This window comes from Planococcus citri, chromosome 1 (assembly GCF_950023065.1).
Source record: "Planococcus citri chromosome 1, ihPlaCitr1.1, whole genome shotgun sequence".
NCBI lineage: Eukaryota > Metazoa > Arthropoda > Insecta > Hemiptera > Pseudococcidae > Planococcus > Planococcus citri.
This window is the reverse complement of record NC_088677.1, coordinates 20,421,928-20,446,667: the sequence shown is the minus strand read 5'-3', so window position 1 is coordinate 20,446,667 and position 24,740 is coordinate 20,421,928. Positions and strand designations below refer to the sequence as shown.

Below are 24,740 nucleotides of genomic sequence, written 5' to 3'. Positions count from 1 at the left end.
CATTTTTTTTATTATTTGTGTTACCTACGTGTGTGTGTTAGTTCAGGTCTTCTGAATATTTATAATAAGCGTGATGTAAGTTATTGGAGCGAATAATTTTCTTAACGAGCAGATAAAAACCATGATATTTCCCATTATTTTTCATACGTGTAATTGTAATAACTTGTAACAAAATGTACTTATCTAATAATATGAAATTAGGCTACGATAGGTATCAAAAATATGGTCTCGTTAATTCGTTATCCATAGCCACAAGCGCCTTGAGAAGTTGAGATTAACCTAATGAATGACTCGATGACATTAATGAACGTTATACAGGGTGTCCGAAAATTCAAAGGGTTAATTAAATTTTTTAAAGTTACGATCAAAATTCATTTTTGACCACGACGACGTGTCAGAACATCGAATTCGAAATAAGGGCAAAATTTTCTTACACGATTTTTTCGGATACCCTGTACTTATGGCTGTATGTTAGAAATGCTGAAAAACAGCAAATTCGTGAGTCATATTTTTTTCTAACAAAGCTGTTTTTGTTTTTGTTTTTCTTGCGAATAAAAAAATGTAAAAAAAACTCGAGCAAGGTAGCAAGCCAGAGAATAATGTGAAGGGAAAGAATGAAAAATATCCGATGGAATAGCAACACTGCGAATTATCAATGCTTGCTTTCGCTTTATCATCATCAAACTCAACGTTACTAAAGAAAGAGGTTTCTCATGCTTTGATCTTTTCGGATGCCGCCTGGTCTAAGTTCCCTTCCTGCCGCACTGGGATGTATGACGTCACGTGGTTGAGCTCTCCGCTGAAATTTACACACTTTAAATTGAAGCGTTTGGCGAATTTTAAAAATTTTTATAATTATTTTTAAATACGGTGATGTGTACGCGATTTTTTTAAAAAGAATCCTCGAGGGAATGATAAATTCTGCCTAATGAAGAAAAGAAAAACAATTTTGAACAAAAATTCAACGTTTTATTTTTACGTAGTGTTGAATGAAAAAAGTAGTGAGGTTGTCTGTAGTTTCCTCTTTTTTTTTTTCAAGGACAAAATGTATTGTATACGATTTTTAAACACGGCCAGTTTTTTAAAATGTGAAAAATACTGCATAATGGCGAAAAGAAAGATAAAGTCGTGTGAAAAACAAAAATCACGCAATTTATGCAATCTCAAAGCCAGAAGAGTTGTTTTTTGGCTAGGTAGGTATATTTTATTTTATTTTTAAGAAGATGAAAATGGATGTAAGTGTAGGCAATCTATTTTGAATTAAATTCAGCGCATGAATGATGAAATATTTACCTATTTTGTTGAATTAAGAATTTTTTAAACTTTTATTGTTCGAAAAATGCTTCAAACTTATATCAAATAATGATACAATACTTGATTAAACTGATGTTAAGTAAAAAACGATCGGTATTTCTATTTTCTTACTGAGTTACTGAACTTATTATTGTCATTTCACACTATGTACTTCCTACTTTGATTTATTATTATTACTATTATTTTTTTCGTTAAATTTCAAGGCTCTTGTTTGAAGAGCAGCCATAGCAATAGTTCACATTTCTCAAAACCAAACATTCAATATTTTTTTTAATTTGAATTTTTTTACGTTTTTTGATCAAGTAGGTATTTAGAAAATTTGAAGAAAAATTAGCATCACTAAAATCCAATATAATTTTTTAATTTTCAACTTTCCAAAATATGTTCCAAATGAGATTTCATTTCACATTGGCTTCTTGTTAAAATTTCATTTCATGGACTATTTGTTCTTTAGTTTGAAATAAATTTCTCTCTTTGTTTGTTTCGTACCTATTTCATTTTTTTTACTTTCAAAAAAAGTGACGTAGTATGATAAAAAAGATTTACTATTTATGTGTACATATTTGGACTGTTTTATTTTTAAAATTATTTTCAATAATTTACACACTAGGTATGCCTGTTCTTTAAATTTTAGTAGGTACATACATGATAAAAATTAAAAATGGGAATCATTTTTCAAAAAATTTATTTTTAGTTGGTAAAGGGAAAAAAATAAATTTTTTAAAAAATTGTGTATTTTTGTCATGAAAATAATGATTTTTTCAAGATTTTTTCCGGTGATTATTTTTGAAAAAAAAATGAAAAAAATCATCGTTGGTTTGCACTCTATCACCGACCTCGATTGAATGATAACTTTGAACTGTTCTGGAACCTTCTGCAAATTTTTCTCAAAAATAATTTGCTGACAAATAGGTTTGGATTTCAACCGGCACAAAAATATTTTGAAAACATGTGCCTTAAATCTTTAATCGATTGAAAGGAGCATAAAGATAGTAAAACTGAATTCATCGGTGCTGAATTTCATTTTCAACCTATTTCCAGCATTTTTACCTATTCAACAACTGGGGAATCTGAAAATCCGCTGAAGGTTCCAGAACGATTCAAAATGATTACTAATTGATTGGGAAGCTCAAAAATAGGGTACCTACTTATGAACAATATTTCAGTTTTCTGGGTAAATTTTGTACAATTTTGATTTTCCCAATTTTGACTCGAATTGGAATTTTCAAAAATTCGCCAAAAATTGAAAGATGAATTTTAGATGCTCCGGCTCGTGCAATGAGGTTGTTCTATCATTAGATATCTTTTAATAAATTGTTTGCATTTTTTCTCGATAAGATTATTTGTGCATCCGTTTCCTTTGCAGTAATCAGTTAATCTCCTATCAAAAATGTTTAAAGTTATAATCACAAAATGCAAACTCACGTGCTATGAAGAGCTGTTTTCTGTGGAGCCAAAGTAGGTTTTGGTAGTAAGTGCGGTATGAAAATATTAAATGCATGTAAACCGATAAATTCAGAAGGCAGCGGATAAATAATTTCAATGCTTATAATTTTTTGTCATCAAAGTGTATTTTTTTTACCTATGTATTACCTACCTACTTGATTGTAGGAATACCTGATGGGCTTTAAACTTGAAATACATGGCTCAAGTGTACAGTTGAACTGCATTGTCAGTTCTAAGAATAAGAAACATCAATTTACTCACTAAATCAAAAAAAATTCCAATATGGTTCAATTTTATTGCAAATATGTGCAACACGTCTACCTAGGTAAAGAAGTTTTGAGAATGAGAAGATGTCCATGTAACAAACGTTTTCAGTGTTTCTCAAAGTACCTACCTACTTAGGTATTTATTAAAACTCATGGGGAAAAGTCTCATTGAAAACACGAATTAACTTTATTTTATCCATTCAAATGTCATTACTTTTTAGAATACATACTTACTTAAATCTTGACAATTTTAAACTTCCTTTCGGGAAAAAAATCCAAAAATTCAAATTTGAAAATGTTGATTCGAGTTTACCTCTTTGATTTTGAAGATAGGCAATTTGTCATTAAAACATTTTTTGCTCGTCCACTTGAGTACTATGGGTTATGGGCAACATTTGAATGATTCAAACAGTTCCTAATTCTAGATAATTTTTTGTCAAAATCAGTAAATTTCGAGTTTTGCGAAGCATGTGGCTCCTTCAAATCACCAGACAGGTAACCATGTCATAATAACGTTTTTTGTTCGCCTCCTTCAATAAAATCTTACACACAAGGAATCGTCTAGTTTGATCTCAAACCGTCAAAAAATATCAAAATTCTCAACCCCCCTCCTCCCAAACCTTTTTTCTGAACTTGGACGTACCCCAATCGCCATATTTTTTTTTTAGAAACTTTTGGCTAAAAAAAAAAAACATAAAACAAGCGCCGTTGACACAAATAAAAAGTATATTTGAACGAAATATGGAACGTTAAAAATTTGGTGATTTTTTTGTTTGTTATTTGGAAATTAAATTTCACTATTGACTGCAATCACCGCACATCGCATAGCGCATACAGTATTACTCGCTACTGCGAGGGAATGATCTGATGGCGCAGATTCGCACTTGACGCCGTACAAAACACTAGTATTGTGTAGCCATGTACTAGTCCGAGGTCACTGACCAATGGCCAGCCACCTGACCCATCGTCCATCGGCAACCGTTCTGTACCATCTGCTGCTTATGGTCCTACCAACCTGATTACCCAGGTTCATTGGCACTGCCTACTCTGTGACACTGGTAGGTTGGTAGGTAGGTGGAGGTACACATTCGCATAGGTATTATGAACTAACTACGCTACGTTCTATTTTTCTTTTTCTACATTTACCCAGGAGTAGGTACACCTCTGTACCTCTACATGCCTTATCTACATTATCTAGACTTTAAAGCTATTTATGTTGAATTTAACTGTTGTAGTATGAATAGCTGTTTTTTTGGCGTTGATTGTCACCATACCGAACGCCGAGCCGGCCTTTGGCCTGATATCACTTTACTGCCAGCGTCATTTCGTTTCGGCCTCCGTCTGACCGTCACTCAATCTTTCTGTTTCGCTACGTATGACTTTCATTCGGGGTAAATTGCCGTTAATTTCAAGAGCCACGCCACGCCGCACTGAAGGGGTAAAAGTAAAAATGATGAAAAATACACGAATGCTACGGCCATCGCATCGTGACCCAAATGCGAACTCGATCCAAGTCCAATGAGGTTAGAGATTTCACGACACGATGAAAATATACGACACGAGAAATGCTATCCAATAGGTGGATGCTTTCCGACTGACGCTATTCGATTTAGTGTCATTTATCGAAAGTCGTTCCAAGTTTAGGGGCATTTTAGCGATTTCGTTAGTGTTTTCTACGCCGTCGACGTGTTTGGCCGCCATCGTGGTGTTTTTTTCGGATTTCGTCACGACGTATTTATTCTTGACAATGGGGTTCTCTTCGGTACCGTACAGAATGAGGGTCCAACGTTCTAGTTTGGCTGCGAACAAATTTCAAAAATATAAAATAGGTACCTACCTAATTTATTGCAAACGGATATTAAGTAATTAGTAATTACCATAAGATCGACCGTCGTTGCCAATCTCCAGTTTCCATATTCCGTGCGGAGATTCGCCCCAGCAATGCACCGTCATCAGAGTCCAATCGGGGAATCCTTCGGAAGAATGGTCGCGTTCTCGTTTGGTCAACAAAATGGATCGAGTAGCGTTAGGAGAGATCAGAGCTATCCTTAGGTCGCCTCTGCGTTTCGTCTCCAGCGATATTCGTACCTGTTTAATATGCGACGCAGATCGGCAATTATGTATTTGTAGGTATGGTTATGGTTAGAGTGGGCCTAATGGTATGCATTAGCACCAGTACGAGTGCAAATAAGTAGGTATAGAGACGAAAGTGGAGGTATGCACCTACCTGAACATGCTCCAGACTGTTTATCTTGTTAGCTTGGGTGACAAATGTCTTGAAAATTTTACTATCTTCCGGAGGAATCATCCTGCTGCAAACATACAAACAATAGCCAGGTTAATAAAAATTTTCAAAATTTTCTTATTACCTATTTCTGATACCTCAACAAAAAAATTAAAGCTCGAAATTTACATCTACAACTATGTCAACCAATTTTTCAGAATTGAAATTTCTGTTTTAGTGTTTGAAAGTTCAGTAAACATTTAAAAGTATGATCTTGTTTAAAGAGGAAAACAAATTTTTTATGGCATTGGTGAAATTATTCATTTTCCATAGTTTGGAGTTGTCAACGCTATGTGAATGTGAAAGTTGATTGTCCACAAACATTACCTACTCGTATTAACACCAACCTCGACCAAATTTTCAAAGATTTCTCAAATTTAGAAAAATTACGTTGATATTGCGGATGTAATTTGTTGATGTCGAATTTCACATCAACATTAACATGTTGTTGACATGAAAATTGAAAATGTATTAGGCAGGTAGTAAGGTAGTTCAGTAGGTACTTTTAAGATAAGTATCGCACCTTTTTCACTATAAAGGATTTATGTTCAACTTTTAATTTGTACAGACTTTTCTTCTGTACCTCTTTTAGAGGTGGCCTTGGTGTTACTTTCAGCACAAGCAATGACCACCTTTGAGCAAATCGTTTTTGGAAAACATTTCTAAATTTGAAACTAAAATTTTATAACTTTACATAGCAGGAGATTGATGTGAATTTTGATGCCAATGTCAATCCATGCTCATCTGTCACATTTTTTGGATCTCACATGTTGATGTTAATTTTGACCATGTTGGTGTTGAGCCAATTGTCAACATGAATGCTGATCAACATTGGTTGACAATCACAGGGTCAAAATGCACATCACCACGTGGGCACGTGGATGGCCGAAGGATCAACATTTACACTATTTACAGTAAAAGCTCATTATAACGCTTTCAGTTATAACACTGATTTCCTCTAGTCCCTAGACAACCTCATTTAAACCAGTGTAAAATTAATTGCGATATAACGCTCATGAGCGATTATGAATCACATTTTAATTTCATATGATCGGAAAATGAGTAGTTTCCTAGACAGTTTTGTGGTTGGAAAATACGTCTTTAACGCATCTATCAAAACAAGTGCGGAAAGTAGTTACTTTCCTCCCTAGGGAGGAAAGCAACTGTTTTCCGCATATGTTTACAAATTCGAAATTAACAATTTTTTAAAATTTCAGCATTTATTTTCCTCTCATATGAAATTAAAATAGTATACGCGACAGGATTGGACAGTAACGCGATTAACTTGTGCGATTTAAGTCACTCGGCTTCGCCTCGCTCCTTAAACTTCGCACTCGTTAATCGCATACTTTCCGCTCCTGTCACGTAATATACTATTATTTAACGCTCTAAAACACAAGAAAAATCACATTTCTTTAATAATTTCACAACAAAAGACCAATTTTTTGGCCTTTGGGACAAAAAAGCTTACTTACATGTAAAAATTCTCACTTTCTGAAAATTTTGGCCGCAACAACAGTTGTTTTTGCAACTTTTGCAGATCTGATTTTTAAAAAAGTAAAAAAAAACTTATGGCAAAATTCTGCCAAAAAATCTGTTTTTTTGATTTTCTACAGTTTTAGATGTTTTAGTTCATACAAACAAGTAAAATTATTTTTTGATAACTTTATCAAACTTTAATAGAAGCTGGATTACAATTCTTACAAAAAAGGCAGGTAAGTACCTATCCAAAGTTTTTACAAAATAGTAGTGTTCTAGATTTTTCATCATAATCTTGAGAAGAAAACTGAAAAGTAAAATTTTTCAAAATTATGGTAAGCAACTGATTACTTTTTGGAACATTTGGAACAAAAAAGCAAGGCTGGGCCCAAGTGGCCCAAGCACACAGAAAATTTAGCAGTCCACTGAGATATCCCATTTTAGCAGCCCTGATTTTGGACTCCTCAATAATTAATCAGCCACATTTTTTTCTCCCATTTTTTAAAATGCAGGACACTGGACACTGAGCATAAAAATTCATTCAGAAATTTTATGAGTGACCCAGTTTTTACCTCATTGGCCCAAATACTTACATCGTGGCCCACCAAGATTTTCTTGGTAATTAGGTGGAAGGCTTTCTGAAAATTTTGACCACAGAATACAGTTTTGTTATTCAAATTCAAAACAAAATTCACGTTTCCACTTATTTTACTACCTACACTGTTTTTGCTTTAAAACAAGAATTTGCAGTATTTATGCCTTTGACTATATATACATGGACTGCTATCTTCTATTGTTGTTGAACAGGAATCGTGAAGCCAAAGCAATAGAGGTACTAGATCGGGACATGGGCTCTGAGCATGCGCGAGATTTCGTTGCAACGAGCGTAGCGGTCGTTGGAACGTAGGAGGGTGTTCGTCGCTCCTTGGTTCACCGTGATTGGAAGGTGCGAGGGTGGTTCGGATTCCTGCGCGCGCATGAAAATTCCCGATGCTCCCGATCTAGTACCTCTATTACTTCGGCTTCATCGGCAACAATGAAGATAGCAGTCCATGTATATATACGAGGGGCGTCTCAAAAGTAAGTTTCGCTATTTTTTTTCTCCGGAACTACTGGACCAAACTGGATGAAATTTTGGGGATATTTAATTTTTGAGTTGCTGGTAACACTGTAATTTTTTCAAGTCTCTATGTTGAAGTGATCGCGTGCAGTAGCTTCTCAAACATAGAGCGATGATTTTAAGTGTCCTTGTCTCTAAATACCTTACATGAAACGATTATTCAACGTCTATTGGAAAAAATTTGGTTCAAATTCACGAAGAAATGTGTCGAGTGCATAGACCAAACGTTGTGAGTGTGTAAATGGTGCGTTGGTGGAGGAAATCTTCGGAAGAATTTGCCAAAATGAACTTACGCTCAGAAAATTCACAATTTGACGGGAAAAGATCGCCTCAACGACAGTCTGACGTCATTTGACAACATTCAAAGCATAAGTGAGCGCTCCGAGGAATATTTCCACCGTCAACGCATCGTTTGGACACTCGTGACGTTTGGTTCATGCACTCGACACATTTCTTCGTGAATTTGAACCAAATTTTTTCCAATAGACGTTGAATAATCGTTTCATGTAAGGTATTTAGAGACAAGGACGCTTAAAATCATCACTCTATGTTTGAGAAGCTACTGCACGCGATCATTTCAACATAGAGACTTGAAAAAATTACAGTGTTACCAGCAACTCAAAAATTAAATATCCCCAAAATTTCATCCAGTTTGGTCCAGTAGTTCCGGAGAAAAAAAATAGGGAAACTTACTTTTGAGACGCCCCTCGTAGTCAAAGATTTATGCTCATCACTTCATCAGCATTAAACAAGACTTTTGCTTATAACATGTTTCTGCTTTTAACGTTCTTTTTTCTGGTCCCTTGAAGAGTGTTATAACTAGCTTTTACTATGTATATTATATTGAAATTAGCATGGTTATTGTTGTATGGGTGAAGAAAACTAAAAATACCCGAACCCATACCCAATAAAACTATTTTGAATGCAAATGCTCAATAGGTTGGGCAGGCTTGTAAATTGTAGGACCAAACCAAAAATCCAGACTGATAAAATTTCCATAATGATTCAATTTCTTTTGAAGTTTCAATATTCCGAAATCAAAAATCCCATTTTTCAATTTCAACTCATCTAGGTAATGTGTTAGAAGTTTTTTTCTTTCTGAAAAATGAAGACGGTTTTTTGGACTTGAGCTGTCCCATGGGCCATGACCAGTTTAAAACTTTCTGGTCAGGACCTCACTCTTAGGACTGAACCAGACTGACCCACAAAGACGACAAAAAAATCTCAACAGAATCAGAATGGCCAGACCGGATTGTTTGAACGTTTCAAACAAGGACCTTGATTTTGGAACAACCACAGGTGAGATTGGGTACTATATTGATACCTACAGCCTCCTACAGGTATTCCACCATTATTTTATCCAAAATGAAAAAACATAAAGAAAATTAAAAATTATTGATGGAATCCTAGTACCCACGTCCCACACCCTTACCCAAAAATGTTGAACACTAGTAACGAAGTAGGTACCAGATTCTCTGAGACCAGGAAAGTTTGGGTTCCAAGTCCTGCTACTAACTAAGCTAACTTTTAACTACACAACGCAGGACTCTAGTATGTAGGTAGGTACCTACTTGTAGTTTACAGGATGCACTGAAATACCGAATACCCCAAAGAAAATATGTTAAAAATATAGGTTGGCAACGTGAGATAGACATATGATTGGTGGAAACGTCATCACCTTCTTTCAAAAACCAATCATATGCTACATATGTATCATTATTATAATTCACTGTGACCAACCAACACATTTAGCAGAAAACAATTTGGGTGGGGGCTTGATATTTCTGCTCATCCTGTATATATGGGTTTGTATGAAGGTAATATTTAGGTAGTTTACACATACACATATGCGATATGTGGTGGACATAGGTACGTACTTGGAAATCTCGACAGAGGGGTACGTTTCGTATTTCAGCTGAGGTCCGACATTTTTCCATTTACGTGCCAATTGTACCATAGCGCCAGCATCCATCAGTCCGAATCCAAAAGAATGACTGACTGCAAAATGATAAACCAAAACACGCTAAGATAGGTATTCTGTAGGTAATGATTTGGGGTATTGTGTAATGTCGCTAATGTGTAGTTGTGTACTGACCTTTTCGGCCAGCGCCATTAGTCTTCCAATCTGCGGATTTCAAAGGTTTGGGTCTGGCTGTCGCGACTACGATATGTTGCACATCTCGCCAAGTCAGCTCGGTATTCGCCTCTAAGGTCAAGGCAACGATTCCTGCAGCCAGTGGAGCGGATGCCGATGTACCGCTGTGGTTGCTGGTGCACTCGTAGTGCAGATCTATTGTACTAATCTATGAAGCAAATAGAAATTAGGTGGGTACTGCAATGGGTACATAGTATTCTATATATTGTATACTCTTAGGTGGATAGGTAGGTACCTGAGCTTCCCAAGTGGATCCACCACTGTACGTGGTAGCCAATGTGGCGGCGCAGCTCTCCGAGTACCATGGAACTTTATCAGATTCGGTCGCGCTGCTTACAGATAACGTGAAAATCGAGTTGGTGTATCCATCGCAATTACAATTATCGAACTCTCGGCCCCCGTTACCAGACGCCCAAATAAATATGGAACCTTTGCCACCACGACCCTAAAACATAGCCTATGATAAAAACTAATACCTAAGATATGTTATGTAGGTACCATCGGCACAGGCTGCAGCTGAGGCTTACCTTTGAGACACCTTCAGTGAACGCTCGAACGGTCAATGGTCCAGGTCCATCGACAGTCATGCCGTCATCGTCGGGGCCCCAGGATCCGCTGTATATATCGATATGTTGATTATTGAAACTCAACGCTCGTGCTTCTATCGCGTCGCTGACATCACCGTCCAGCATTCTGATACCTGTACAAAAGTACATAATTAAGTATCTATAAGTGTAGGTACTAATTGGGCTAACGACTATGTATCAGCAATTCAGTCTGCAGATGACAATGGCGTCATGACACGTGAACTTGACAGGTACATAGCTTGGCTAGTTGGCTACTCACCTCCTATACTGGCTCGAAAGGCTACTCCGACGCCGCATCTGTGATTATTGGCTACAGCAGCCACCTCGCCGGCGCATCTGGTGCCATGTTTGTTAGTGTTGGAGTAATCATATCGAGGAGAAGGATCGTCATCGTTACTGTTGATGTCGTAGCTCGCTTGTGGATCCTGCAACCAACAATGATACGTTAGGTATCGTACATTGTACTTGTACAACAAACACTTATTGATGAATAAGGCTAAGGCTAAAGCTAAGTGAAGGCGATCACGTACGTAATTTGCCACCAAATCCGGATGATCTTTCTCTAAGCCGTCGTCGATTATCGAGACTACAATACCCAAGCCCGAGTATCCGCTTTCCCAAGCTCCGTAAACGTTTAGATCTCTGTCGCTGCCTCGATTCTGAAATCAAAACCAAAATCAAAATTAACCTACGTAGTCGTCATCATTTGCATGGGTATTATGAACTCGTATTCGGCACTTGGCGCTTATTTTCTATAGGTATAGGTGCGTAATACCTACATTATAATATATTATTTCTTGTATTTTAGACTCTCTCCCCTCCCTCTTCCCCCCTCGAAAAATCATGGCCCGGCACCAAAACCGCAAACCAACATTTTAATGGAGTAGGTACCTATCTAAATTTGAAATCTCGTGATCGCAACTGCGACTGTTGACCAAACAGCTTCTCATTAGCGACTTTTTGAAAATTCTTGGAGCCTGCAGTAGATTTTTGAAACCAGAAATTCCCATCAAATTTCAACAAATGCGCTTGGAAAGCCGAAATTAACTTTGAACTTCAATTTAAACAAGCTATCAAGTCAAATGCAGGTGGATTTCTAGTCGTTTTGGAGCCTCCAGCGACTTTTTGAAAATTACTGGAGCCTCCAGCAGATTTTTGAAACTTGAAGTCATTTTTTTCAAAGTCGAGGTATCTGCATTTGATGAAATTTTGTAGAAATTTCAAGTTTCAGAATTTGCTGGAGGTTCCAGTGATTTCCAAAATGTCGGTGGAGGCGTGGCGGCTCAAAAATGACTTGAAATCTACCTGCAGTTGACTTGATAGCGTGATGAAATTGAAGTGAGGAGGGATTTTGGGTTTCCAGCTATGTTTGGTAAAATTTTATGAAAATTTCGAGCATTAAAAAATCTGCTGGAGGCTCCAGTAATTGCCCAAAAGTCGCTGTAGGCTATAAAACGACTTGAACCCACCTGCAGCTAGTCGACTTGATAGCGAGTTGAAATTGTACTGTGGAGTAAATTTTGGATTTCCAGCACGTGTGGTAAAATTTTATGAAAATTTTGAGCATTGAAAATCTGCTGGAGGCTCCAGTAATTTCCAAAAAATCGCTGGAGGCTCCAAAATGACTTGAAATTTATCTGCAGTCGACTTGATAGTGTGATGAAATTGGAGTGAAGAGCGGATTTTGGGATTTCCAGCTCTGTTTGGTAAAATTTTATGAAAATTTCGATCATTGAAAAATCTGCTGGAGACTCCAGTAATTTCTCAAAAATCGCTGGATGCTCTAAAACGATTTGGAATCTACCTACAGTCGACTTAATAGCGTGTTGAAATTGCAGTGTAAAGTAAATTTTGGATTTTCAACGCTGCCAAAAATTTTCAAAAAGTTACTGGAGGCTTCAAAACGACTTGAACGCACCTGCAATCAACTTAATAGCGTGTTGAAATTGGAGTGTAGAGTAAATTTTGGATTTCCAGCTCGTGTGGTAAAATTTTTTGAAAATTTCGAGCATTGAAGATCTACTGGAGGCTCCAGTAATTTCCAAAACGTCACTGGAGGCTCCAAAACGACTTGAAACCCAACTGCAGTCGTTTCATAGCGTATTGAAATTAGTTTACAGAATAAATTTCGGCTTTCCAACTGCATTTTTCAAGTTTGAAAAATCTACTGGAGGCTCCAAAATTACTTGAATCGCCAGCAGTCGACTGAATAGCATGTTCAAGTTACAGTGTAGCGTGAATTTCGGATTTCCAACTTCATTTGATGATATTTTGTGGAAATTTCAAGTTTTAAAAATCTGCTGGAGGCTCCAGAACTGCTCAACACGGGGTGGAACCCTTTCCAATCGACTTGGCTGGTCGAAAATAGGGTATATCCCAAATTTCAGCTTTCTAGATCAATTTGGTAAAATTTTTATTTTTTTCTCATTATTGGCCTGAATTTGATTTTTGAAAATTCACCAAAAATCGAAAAATGAACTTCAGGACTTGAAATTTTGACTGGTGATAAATTTTTGCATGCTTCTTCGATCTGGCTTTGCCTATTTCTGTGATTATAGAAATAATTTTAAAAGTTAAGACGCCCAACTGAAACATGCTTTGGTGCATATCTATTTACTCATAACGTGTAAGTGACGGAAGCTGCATCCTGCGTCGAGTCGAAAAAGATGTCATCGTTCACAACACAAGTTGAAATTACAAATAAAATTATAGCACGTTGTACTCGTACCTACATATACAGTCTCGGTGAATTGCTTATTAAGTACTCGCAGTCGTAGCACTCGTATTACCTAAATTTATAGTTAGGAGTTACTCTTGTACTTATTATAACTCATAAGCGACTTCCTGAAATGCTGCGGGGCTTCAATAGGTACAGCCGGCTCGCCGGCCGGCGATGCAGTGTTCACCTAATGTGAGTGTGCCTTCCTAAAGCATTACTTCCTAGCACCTAGCATCTATAGCACCTACCCAATACACATGTAGGCTATAACAGAAGTGATGTATGTAGGCAGAGGGCAGCGGTACGTATGATGATTGACACTCTATACGCATTTGACTGCGTTCAGTCTCACGCTGTACATTGTTCCTACATTGTATATAATCAAGTAGGTCGTTTTACTTCGTTTAGCTATAATAGCTGTGAAGGTATAGGTATACCAGACTATACTCGTGAATCTTGTCTGCTGACGTAGAGTCAAGTTCGAGTATTACCATTACCTCATTGGGATATGGAGTATGAGTACGAGCACGAGTCTAAATACCTTTTTACTACTCCCCAATTTCTCAGCTGTTCAAGTTGATTTTTTTGATTTTTATCGAAAACAATTTTATGATTGATTATTGTTCTATTCATCAATACAAAGAAGTTTAGTCCAGATTATCATTTTCCCCCTTCCCCTTTTCTGAGGATCTACCCCACCTAATTTGAAAATTTGTCCATCTCTTTACCTATTAGTTGAACAAAAAAAATGTTCGAACGAAAAATTGTTCCTTGAAATTTCCTCTACTATACAACGTGGTTAGTTAAAAAATGCTTAAATCAAAAAATAAACTCCCCACGTTAAAAATAAAGTGCGTTTTTTTTACTTCTCGAAACTGAAATTTTCGAAAACTTTTGCCCTCATTTCGTTGACCCTGTTTACTTTTTTTTCGAAATTGGAATTTCTAAAAAAAAACCATCATTCAAATTCTAAAATTTTGAAACAAAAAAAAATCGAATTCTTCACATTAAAAAAATATTGCTTTTTCACCTGAATTTAAATCCGTATTTTGGTTGAAGAATTTGAACGATAGAATGATCATTTTTCAGAAAATCCAAGTTCGAAAAAAAAACAAACAAGCCTGAACGAGCTGAGCGCAAAAGCTTTACTTATTCGAAAATTCGTATTTTGGTATTGGTGAAAGAGCCTTTTTTTTATACGACTACCTATTTCTACGTAATACGTATTTACTTATTTACAAACCAGGTACCACATTTGGCGCCACTGGGGATCGTTCTTGGGAAATGGATTAGCTACGAAGAGTTTATGCAGAAACGCATCCGGGACTCTGGATCCACGAGAGTCGGTTTTATTCTCCGATCTGGATTTGCTAGATGGAAAGGACAGCGTTATCACATCTCGTTTGATTCGTTTTTTGGCCACTTGTTGCTGCACGTACAGTACCTAAGTAAAAAAAAAAAAAAAACGTCACTAGTTTCCTTTTCACATAAGTATAGGTACATATGAGTAGGTTGGTGGAGTGGAGGTACTCACTTGAGGATGCGCTTCCAATTGACTGCTGTAATATTGCTCCTTAGCCATAGATCTTTTCTTCACAGCAGGATGGTGCAGATGATACGTGTTGGGAAAGATCTGCGGGCAAACAAAATCAACAATTTACGAATTAGCGTATGGTCCATGGTAATGTGTGTAACTGTACTTATAGTATAGGTGTCTACTCGTAGATGTCTGTTTATCAAGAAAAATAAACCAAAAGAGCAAAGAAGAAAATGCCTGATGCGGAAAAATTGAGTAATTGACAAGAGTAAGTCTGAGGTTTGTGGCTCGAGCAACAATAAAATTTAACAATAACTCACGCATGCCAGTCATCGAGTCCACAATTGCTTTTTCTATCCTATAGGTACGAGTAGGTACCATTGCAGTGTATTGAGAGTAAATCGTATCATATGTATGTACATAGAATTATGTCACAGCCAACCAACCAGACCAGCCACAAAATATATAAATGCAAGTAAGAAAGCAAGTTCGGTAGGTACTCGTAAGTAGTACACAGTTATACATTGTATACGTAGTAGGGCCAGCAGCTGAGCAGTGAGCGTGGGCGTTGAAATTTTGGCAGTTGGGCCCGGTGAGGTGCGGTGCGGAGGCTTGCCCATCCCCGTGTCGATGTTGTTATAAATAAACTAATTTGCGGTCGTAAAAATTACGCTCGCTAATTAATACGCTGCGCTTTTTGATTCGCATGTGTATTGACATATATTGCATCGCCATCGCCATCCAAGCGATCCATATAACTAGTCTGTATGTGTACTCTGCACATCACACATACGAGGTGGAATTGCTCTGGCTGAATGTTGATTTTAGGTTATTCCTACACCTTGAATTGATAGTAGGTACAGGGTGCCCAATAATGTTGGGCATAGTTGGTGAGAATTTTGCTAATTGGTTTGCAGCATTCAATCAGCTGCCAACCCACGAAAATTCTTGTCAGCTATGCCCAACATTATTGGGCATCCTGTACTACCAATTACTTGGAGGAGTTCATCAGAATTGTAGAGTATATTGTAGTTTACTATATAGTCCGGCAATCCGGCATGCATATGACATGTACGAACTAATTGCACCCTCCCCCTTCGATCCTCTGGGACAGTTTTTTCTTGTGGGGACAACCTAAGGAACATTTCAAACAAACTTGTCAAAAAAAAGTTGGCCTTATTAACAAAATGGCGGCTATTCTGTTTGGAAAGTCAGTCAAAATCACAGATTTTGCTTACCAACATAGCACTCGCAGGAAATTTCTTAAACTGGACAAAACTGGATCGAAAAGTATGCAAATATTTATCATTAGTCAACATTTCAAGTGCTCAAGTGCATTTTTCGATTTTTGGTGAATTTTTGAAAATCAAATTTGAGCCAAAAATGAGGGAAAAAATCAAAATCTTACTAAATTGATCTAGAAAACTGAAATTTAGGATATACCCTCTTTTCGACCTGCCAAATCGATTGGAAATTGTTTCAGACCGTTTAGAGTAGCTCTGGAGCCTCCAGCAGATTTTTGAAACTTGGAATTTCCACAAAATCTCTTCAAATGAAGTTTGAAATCCGAAATTCACGCTGCACTCCAACGTAAACACGCTATTAAGCCAACTGCTAGTGAGTTCGAGTCATTTTGAAGCCTCCAGAAAATTTTTGAAAATCCTTGGAGCCTCCAGCAGATTTTTGAAATTTGAAATTTCCACAAAATTCCATCAAATGCAGTTGAAGATCCGAAATTCATTGTGTAAACTAATTTCAATACGCATGAAGTTGACTGTAGATGAATTACTACATACAAGTTATTTGAAGCCATCAGAAACGACTTTTTGGGAATTACTGGAGCCTCTAGCAGATTTTCAAAGCTTGAAATGTTCATAAAATTTTAACAAACAGAGCTGGAAATCCAAAATTTGCTCAACATTCCCAATTCAACACCCTGCGATCCTTTCTAGTCGACTGCAGGCGGGTTCATGTGATTTTGGAGCCTGACTTTTTGAAAATTCTTAGAGCTTCCAGCAGATTTTTAAAACTTGAAATTTCCACAAAATGGCATCAAATGGAGTTATTCAGCCCAAATTCAGTCTACATATATCTACTAATTTCACTACGCTATCAGCGACTTTTTGGAAAGTACTGGAGCCTCCAGCAGATTTTTCAATGCTTGAAATTTCCATAAAATTTTACAAAACAGAGTTAAAAATCCAAAATTTATCCAACATTCTCAATTCAACACGCCATCTAGTCGACTGCAGGTGGGTTCAAGTCATTTTGGAGCCTGTAGTGTCTGTCATCTTTTTGAAAATTCTTAGAGCCTCCAGCAGATTTTTGAAACTTGAAATTTCTACAAAATGGCATCAAAATGGTAGTTATTTAGCCGTAATTCACTCCAGAAACTAATTTCAAAACGCCATGAAGCCGACTTCAGGTGGTTTCGAGTCGTTCTGGAGCCTCCAGCGATTTTTGAAAATTCCTGGAGCCTCCTTCAATGCTCGAAATTTCCATAAAATTTTACCAGAGTTGGAAATCCAAAACTTGCCTACTCTACTCTGCAATTTCAACACGCTTTCAAGTCGACTGAAGGGGTGAGGAGGGGGGTTGAAGTCGTTTTGGAGCCTGCAGTGATTTTTAAAAAATTCTTGGAACTCTTCGATTTTTGAAACTTTAAATTACCTTAAAATGACATCAAATGGAGTTATTCAGCCATGAAGTTGACTGAAGTGGTTTCAAGTCGTTTTTAAGCTTCCAGCTACTTTTTGGACCTACCCGTTATTTTTTTAAAAGTCGGATATATTCCAGTCTGAAATGTATTTTTGTCTATTGATTTCATACTTCTTTAAAAAGTTGTCAAGTTACCCTTCAGCCTCTGTTTGAGGTAGAAAGACGAAAATGCAGTTTACAAGCTATTTTTGAAAAATAGTTTCAATCTGTTTTGAAGCCTCCAGCAGCATTGTAGAAATTTCAGATTGTCAGAATATGCCACAAAATCCGTTCGAACCAACTTTTACACGTGGGTATACTGTGCAGAGTGAATTCTGGATCTCCAGCTCTGTTTGGTAAAATTTTATAAAAATTTCAATCATTGAAAAATCTGCCGAAGACTCCAGTAATTTCCAAACAGTCGCTGGAGACTCCAAAATGACTTGAAATCTACCTGCAGTCGACTTAACAGCGTATTATAAACTTAGTTTACAGAATGAATTTCAGATTTCCGACTGCATTTGATAAAATTTTGTGGTAATTTCAGGTTTCAAACATCTATACTGAAGACTGCAAGCATTTTCAAAAAGTCGCTGGAGACTCCCAAATGACTTAAACTTGTCATCAGCCGACATATTAGCGTGTTTAAGTTGGAACGTGCAGCGTGAATTTCAGATTTCCAACTTCATTTGATGAGATTTTGTGGAAATTTCAAGTTTCAAAAATCTGCTGAAGGCTTCAAAACTGCTCAAAACGGGTTGAAACTGTTTTCAATCGATTTAGCAGATCGAAAATACGGTACCTACACATATATGCCAAATTTCAGCGTTCTAGATCAATTTGATAAAATTTTTATTTTTTTTCTCTTTTTTGCCCTTAATTTGATTTTCAAAAATTCACCAAAAATCAAAAAATGCACTTTATCACCTTGAAATTTTGACTAGTGATAAAATTTTTGCATGCTTTTTATACAGTTCAAAAAATGTTGTGGGAGTTCTATGTTGGAAAACAAAATTTGTGATTTCGACTTACAAGGGAACTACCTGAACCGGCAGAAACGAAAATGAACGAATCAAAGCTAGATCGAAAGGGGACTACCTCAGGACCCCAAATCCAAAATTTTAAGTGCTGAAGTTAATTTCTCGATTTTTGGTGAATTTTTGAAAATTGAAAAATCCAAAAAATTATCAATTAAACCAAAAATAGAAAATATTGATGAAAATTGAAATTTTCTCGGGAAGTAGTTCAGATGGCGTCTCTAACTCATTTACAACTATCGAAATTCGCTAAAACCTCAATTCCAGTCATTCTGGAGCCTCCAGCGATTTTTTATCATTTCTCCAGAAGCTTGAAATAGCTCTGGAAGGGCTAAAAATCAACTTCAGCACAAATCACTTTATTTGGGGCCTATGTGGGTTGCCTTCAACCGTTTTTTGGGGTTGTCGCGAAAATCGGCGTCTGCCGGTTCAGATGTGTATTTTGCCCATTGACTTGCACATGTGCAGTACCAAGCAGGCACATATATAGGTACTTTCTTTGTGAACTGGCAGATGCCGATTTTCGCGAAAACCCCAAAAATTGGTTAAAGGCAACCCACATAGGCCCCAAATAAAGTGATTTGTGCTGCAGTTGATTTTTAGCCCTTCCAGAGCTATTTCAAGTTTCTGGAGAAATGATAAAAAATCGCTGGAGGCTCCAGAATGACTGGAATTGAGGTTTTGCGAATTTCGATAGTTGTAAATGAGTTAGAGACGCCATCTGAACTACTTCCCGAGAAAATTTCAATTTTCATCAATATTTTCTATTTTTGGTTTAATTGATAATTTTTTGGATTTTTCAATTTTCAAAAATTCACCAAAAATCGAGAAATTAACTTCAGCACTTAAAATTTTGGATTTGGGGTCCTGAGATAGTCCCCTTTCGATCTAGCTTTGATTCGTTCATTTTCGTTTTTGCCGGTTCAGGTAGTTCCCTTGTTAGGTACCTGTTGAAATTAAAATGGCTGAATTTTTTTAGTAGGGCCAACTTTTTTTTTGAAAGTTCTTGGATGTCCCTTTTGAGTAAAAAGTGGTCCCAAGGAATGGGGGGGGGGAGGGATTGTCAGATGCCTGACTATAATATGTTGGTTTTCGTTATTGAAGGAGAGAATATCGTCGTAGTGGATCCTTTTCCTTAAAAAGTTGCTTATCAAAATCTACCCGTATGATCTAGCTATAAGCAAGAAAGATGGTGGGGGGGAGCATAATAGAAAAAGAAATCGTTGCTCGTTGCACCTTGCATTGTTTTTATGTTGTTTGTGGTTAGATTTTAAAGATTAGCAGATACAGGGTCCATAGTCACTAGTCAGTGACCGGTGGTTGGTGCAGTGCTTCACTCACACTCGCGCATTGCTCTATACTCGAACAAATGAACACTATACAAATATTAAAGAGGTACCGTTTGATTTGTATACAGAGATAAAATGAAGAGAACGGTTTTAAAAAAACAAACAAACAAACAAACAAACAAACATGAAACAAAAGTACCTACAAAAAAAGAAAAAAAAGTCGTAGCAGTCTGCCGCTACGTAAGAGCCAAATTTTTGTGTGAGAAACATTGAGGGCTCTTGAACTACTCGCACCCTCGCTTCGCTCCTGTGCTTCGCCTATGTTTGAGGGGGCTTTGTCCCCCCCTGCACCCCCCCTTGGGTTTCGCCCAATTACCTCCTGCTGATGTCTTTTTTTGTGTTCTGCGCTTCGCTTGAACTACTCGCACCCTCGCTTCGCTCCTGTGCTTCGCCTGTGTTGGGGTACACCCCCCTTGGGCTTCGCCCAATTACCTCCTGTTGATATCTTTTTTTCGTGTTCTGCGCTTCTCTTGAGCTACTCGCACTTTCGCTTCGCTCCTGTGCTTCGCCTGCGTTTAGGGGGGACGTTGTCCCTCCTACAACCCCCATGGGCTTCGCTCAAATCACTCCTTCCACGATTTCTTTCTTATGTTTGGGGGGGACTCTGTCCTCCCTGCACCCCCTTGGGCTTCGCCCAATTACCTCCTGCTGGTAACTTTTTTTCGTGTTCTGCACTTCTCTTGAGCTACTCGCACCTTCGCTTCGCTCCTGTGCTTCGCCTTCGTTTAGGGGGACGTAGTCCCCCCTACAACCCCCGTGGGCTTCGTCCAAATCACTCCTTCCACGATTTTCTTTCTTATGTTAGCGGGGGGAGAGTCCCCCCTGCACCTCCCTTGGGCTTTGCCCAACTCTCTCCTTCCGCTGTTTCCCTCCTATATTCGCGGGGGGACTCTGTCCCCCCTGCACCCCCCTCGGGCTTCGCCCAACTCTCTTCTTCCTCCTTCAAAAAATGTGGTAACAAACCTGTCTTGACCCTGAAACAGGTCAAATGGGGGTGGAAGGTTGAAACTGGCAAAAGGCACTTCGGGTACACCCTCCCAATGTACTGTGAAAATTAGGACCCTCTAGGTCAATTTGGAGGGGCTGTAGGTCTGGCTAAATGTCAAAAAACACACAAAAATCCACTTTTTTGACCCTAGAGAGGGGTCAAATGGGGTTGGAAGGTTGAATCCTGCAAAAAGCATTCAAGGGGCACCCCCTTATTGTATGCTGAGAATTTGGACCCCCTAGCTCAATTTTAGGGGTGAGGGGGTCAAAAACTGGGGTCAAATGTGGTTTTTCCCAACTAAAATGGAGTGGGGATGACCTAGGAAGCTGAAAGTTGGATATGTTGATCACAATAGGGGTACTGACCAATGGTATGAATTTGGACCCTTTTCATTCATTTGGGGTCATATTATGCCCCTCCAAAAAAATGACCTTTCTGTAAAAATGGGGTTGGACGGTTGAAACATACAAAAGGCACTTCGGGTACATCCTCCCATTGTACTGTAAAAATTTGGACCCTCTAGGTCAATTTGGAGGGGCTGTAGGCTTGGCTAAATGTTGAAATTTTCAAAAAAAACACGTGAAATGGATGAAAAAATCCACTTTTTTGACCCTGGAGAGGGGTCAAATGGGGTTGGAAGGTTTAAACCTGCAAAAGGCACTTCGGGTACATCCTCCCAATGTACTGTGAAAATTTGGACCCTCTAGGTCAGTTTGGAGGGGCTGTAGGCTTGGTTAAACGTCAAAAAACACGCAAAAATCCACTTTTTTGACCCTGGAGAGAGGTCAAATGGGGTTGGAAGGTTGAAACCTGCAAAAAGCACTCAAGTGGCACCCTCTCATTGTATGCTGAAAATTTGGACTCCTAAGGTCAATTTTAGGGGTGAGGGGGTCAAAAATAGGGGTAAAATGTGGTTTTTCTCACTTAAAATGGGATGGGGATGACCTAGTGAGCTGAAATTTGGATATGTTGATAATAATGGAGGTACTGACCTATGGTATGATTTTGGACCTTTTTCGTTCATTTGGGGCCATATTATGCCCCTTCAAAAAAATGACCTTTCTGTAATTTTTAACTTTGACCCTCCCCACTGCAGGGGTCAACTCTAGCTCCCAAAAGAACCCTATTCTCCAAGTTTTATCTCATTTCATTCATTAGAACGTCTCTTGATTAAAAAAGTAAAAAATTCAAGTTTCGGTGAAACTTCTATATAAACATATTATAAACATATAAATATATATATAAAAACTGACACACCGGGAATCGTCTAGTCTGAGCTCAAAACGTCGAGAACTATCAAAATTTTTGACCCCCGACCTTTTTATCCAAAGTTGGGCCTACCGCAATAGCCATCATTTTTTACAAAAATTTGGCTAAAAAGAGAAACACGAGGTAGCCAGGTAGGCTACGGTAGGTAAATATGTGAATAGGTACTTGTATACCTGCTGTAGGTACAGGTAGAAGTTTAGAAATGGTTGTTTGAATTGTTGAGGAAAACATGAGCAGGACATGGTACGGGGCCCAGTACCTAGCTGTAAATTTATTACTCATCAGACGCGAGGACGAGGATGGCATCAGGCATCAGGCATGGACCATGGAATGGCCTACCACGACAAGTGAATCCAGATGAATGGGTTGCTAATTCTTGATCCTTGTACATACCTAGTTAGTTGTAGTTAACTACCATTACATAGCTCATAGCTTTAGCCAATACTAATAGGTAGGCATTCAGGCATAGGCACATTAATTGGCCTACATATACTCGTAGATATATAGTACCTAGCACCTACGAGTTTTGATTATTGATATCATATCATAACTTGTAATCAAAGAGTACGAGTAATAGTAGGTATTCGTACCGAAAACTTGTAGACAAGCCAACAGATCAGTGATCACTAGATCTGATACGTATCATACATACTACGTAGTATATGTACAGGTAGAGAGGTACCTACATATAGCAAGTAAAACTCGCACTCACCTCGTCCAAAATAATGTAACCTTGTCTTTCCAAAATCTTGTGAACATGGTACGATTCGCCTTGAATCTCCGATACCCACGTATTAGTATAGTGATGCTGCGGCGATGTCGATGGCGCAGGATTGCTCGCAGTATCCACCGCCACCACCACCATCGGCTCTCCTTTCATCAGTTCTTCGTGCTTCAATCGAGACGCAAATTTGCTCGAGGAGTTTTGTACTTTGACGGCGGACGCCGACACCGACGCCGACGAACATATTACAAAAAAAGTAAACACAACCACGGTAAAAATGAAGAAAAACTTAACGAAGTAATAAAATACAGCCAATAAATAAATGGGTAGTACGAATCTGGACGTTAGAATTGACATGACGACGCGATCTGAACGAAAATTCAGAAACACTTTGACCAAAAGAGAGGAAAAAATTTTCACGCCGATGCCGACGACGACGTCGACGGTCGTCGCGGCACTATAGATCTATACGAATACATGTACGTAGTACTACATACGTACGCTCGAATCAACAGCGTATTAGATGGCGACTGGCGACTACTAAAGAGTAAAAACTACATAGTTAGGTTAGAAGAACCGAACCAGCCGAGTCGCACTGGCAATCGCAACGCAATCACAGCCGAAGCCGGAGCCAGAGCCAAAACCCGAACCGCGTCCACACTTGCACATCTCCGCACAGTGCACACATGTTTACCAGACGAGAGACTGTGCTGTGTGAGAGATGATTGTGAGATCCGAGTTCGGAGAAGATGTGTAAGAGGCGGTGGCAGGCGAGAGAGAAATAATAATACACATACTGCAGTAGGTACTAAATTACTAACGCGAGAGGAAAGATTCCACCGCCGCCACCGCCACCCACCCCCCGACCCCATTGATGTATCGCCGAAGGGAAACCCGCGACCACGACCGCGAAGTCGCGAGATGCTGCCACGACTGACCCCTCTCTCGTATTCATATTCTGACGAATCATTTACCTTGATCTCCGTATGTTTGTTATAATATGTTACGAGATAGGATGCGATGCGATGCGCTAGGCTACGTGTGCGAGTCCGAAGTCCGAGAGTACCATGACTGACTGTGTATAAATGTAATAATACGTAGATCCACAATTTAGGCTATGTGACCATAGCCGGCTGTATAGCCTATGTGTATGTAGCCTAATGCTTACTCGAATTCGAATCGAATCGATCCATTGATCTATCTCCCAATAAGCTGTACAGTGTACACATACATATACGAGCATCTATGCAATATGGGATGCGCCGACTATGCCATTTGCCATTGCCAATGCCAGTCCCCAGCCCCAGCATCCGAGCATCTACACACACGCACACACGTAGCTGTAGCTGGCAACACACTCACTTCACTACCTTTGACTAAGACTAACGAGTAGACATACCAACACACCGCCACCTCCATCTCCACTTTCATCATCATCAGCATCAATTCATCGTCGTGGTGATGGTAGTAGTGGTGGTTGTCCCACGATTGTTTACGAGCTTAGATGAATCTCTTCCTTCTTTTCCTTTTCCATCTTACAGGTCACGTCGTTTGGAGTAAAATCTGGTGCTTATACAGGTAGGTATACCTTTACCTTTACCTAGCCCGATTTCGACAATACTTCACTATGCACAGCCGGGGGTGAGGTGGGATAGGTGGATGATTGCATAGCAGGGATGAGCTGAACTGCAGCCATAAGAAGTGCGCCGACCGCTATCGTCACTTCGTCAGTGTCAAACTGTCACTGTGTCAGCTATGCAGATGCACCA

The 24,740-nt window shown here is 38.5% G+C and overlaps 1 protein-coding gene across 1 annotated transcript; it reads right to left on the bottom strand.

Annotated features, from left to right (window-relative positions):
* Positions 1–3,734: 3,734 nt before the first annotated feature.
* LOC135849780 (furin-like protease 1) lies at positions 3,735–23,685 on the bottom strand. Its single transcript, XM_065370358.1, has 12 exons — positions 22,960–23,685; positions 14,905–15,003; positions 14,614–14,814; positions 11,182–11,310; positions 10,911–11,076; positions 10,592–10,764; positions 10,300–10,509; positions 10,005–10,212; positions 9,787–9,907; positions 5,254–5,338; positions 4,904–5,114; positions 3,735–4,825 (listed from the first exon to the last, which is right to left on the bottom strand). The coding sequence occupies exons 1-12, from the start codon at positions 23,326–23,328 to the stop codon at positions 4,560–4,562; spliced, it is 2,238 nt and encodes a 745-aa protein (XP_065226430.1). The 5' UTR covers positions 23,329–23,685; the 3' UTR covers positions 3,735–4,559.
* Positions 23,686–24,740: the final 1,055 nt, after the last annotated feature.

What these genes read in the sequence shown, in the direction of transcription:
- LOC135849780 (XM_065370358.1), bottom strand. Translation starts at nt 23,328, where the DNA reads ATGTCAATTCTAACGTCCAGATTCGTACTACCCATTTATTTATTGGCT. An exon ending in AATTGGAAGCGCATCCTCAA is followed by an intron (nt 14,815 to 14,904) that starts GTGAGTACCTCC and finishes TTTTTTACTTAG; the next exon opens with GTACTGTACGTGCAGCAACA. An exon ending in CGGATTTGGTGGCAAATTAC is followed by an intron (nt 11,077 to 11,181) that starts GTACGTGATCGC and finishes TGTTGGTTGCAG; the next exon opens with GATCCACAAGCGAGCTACGA.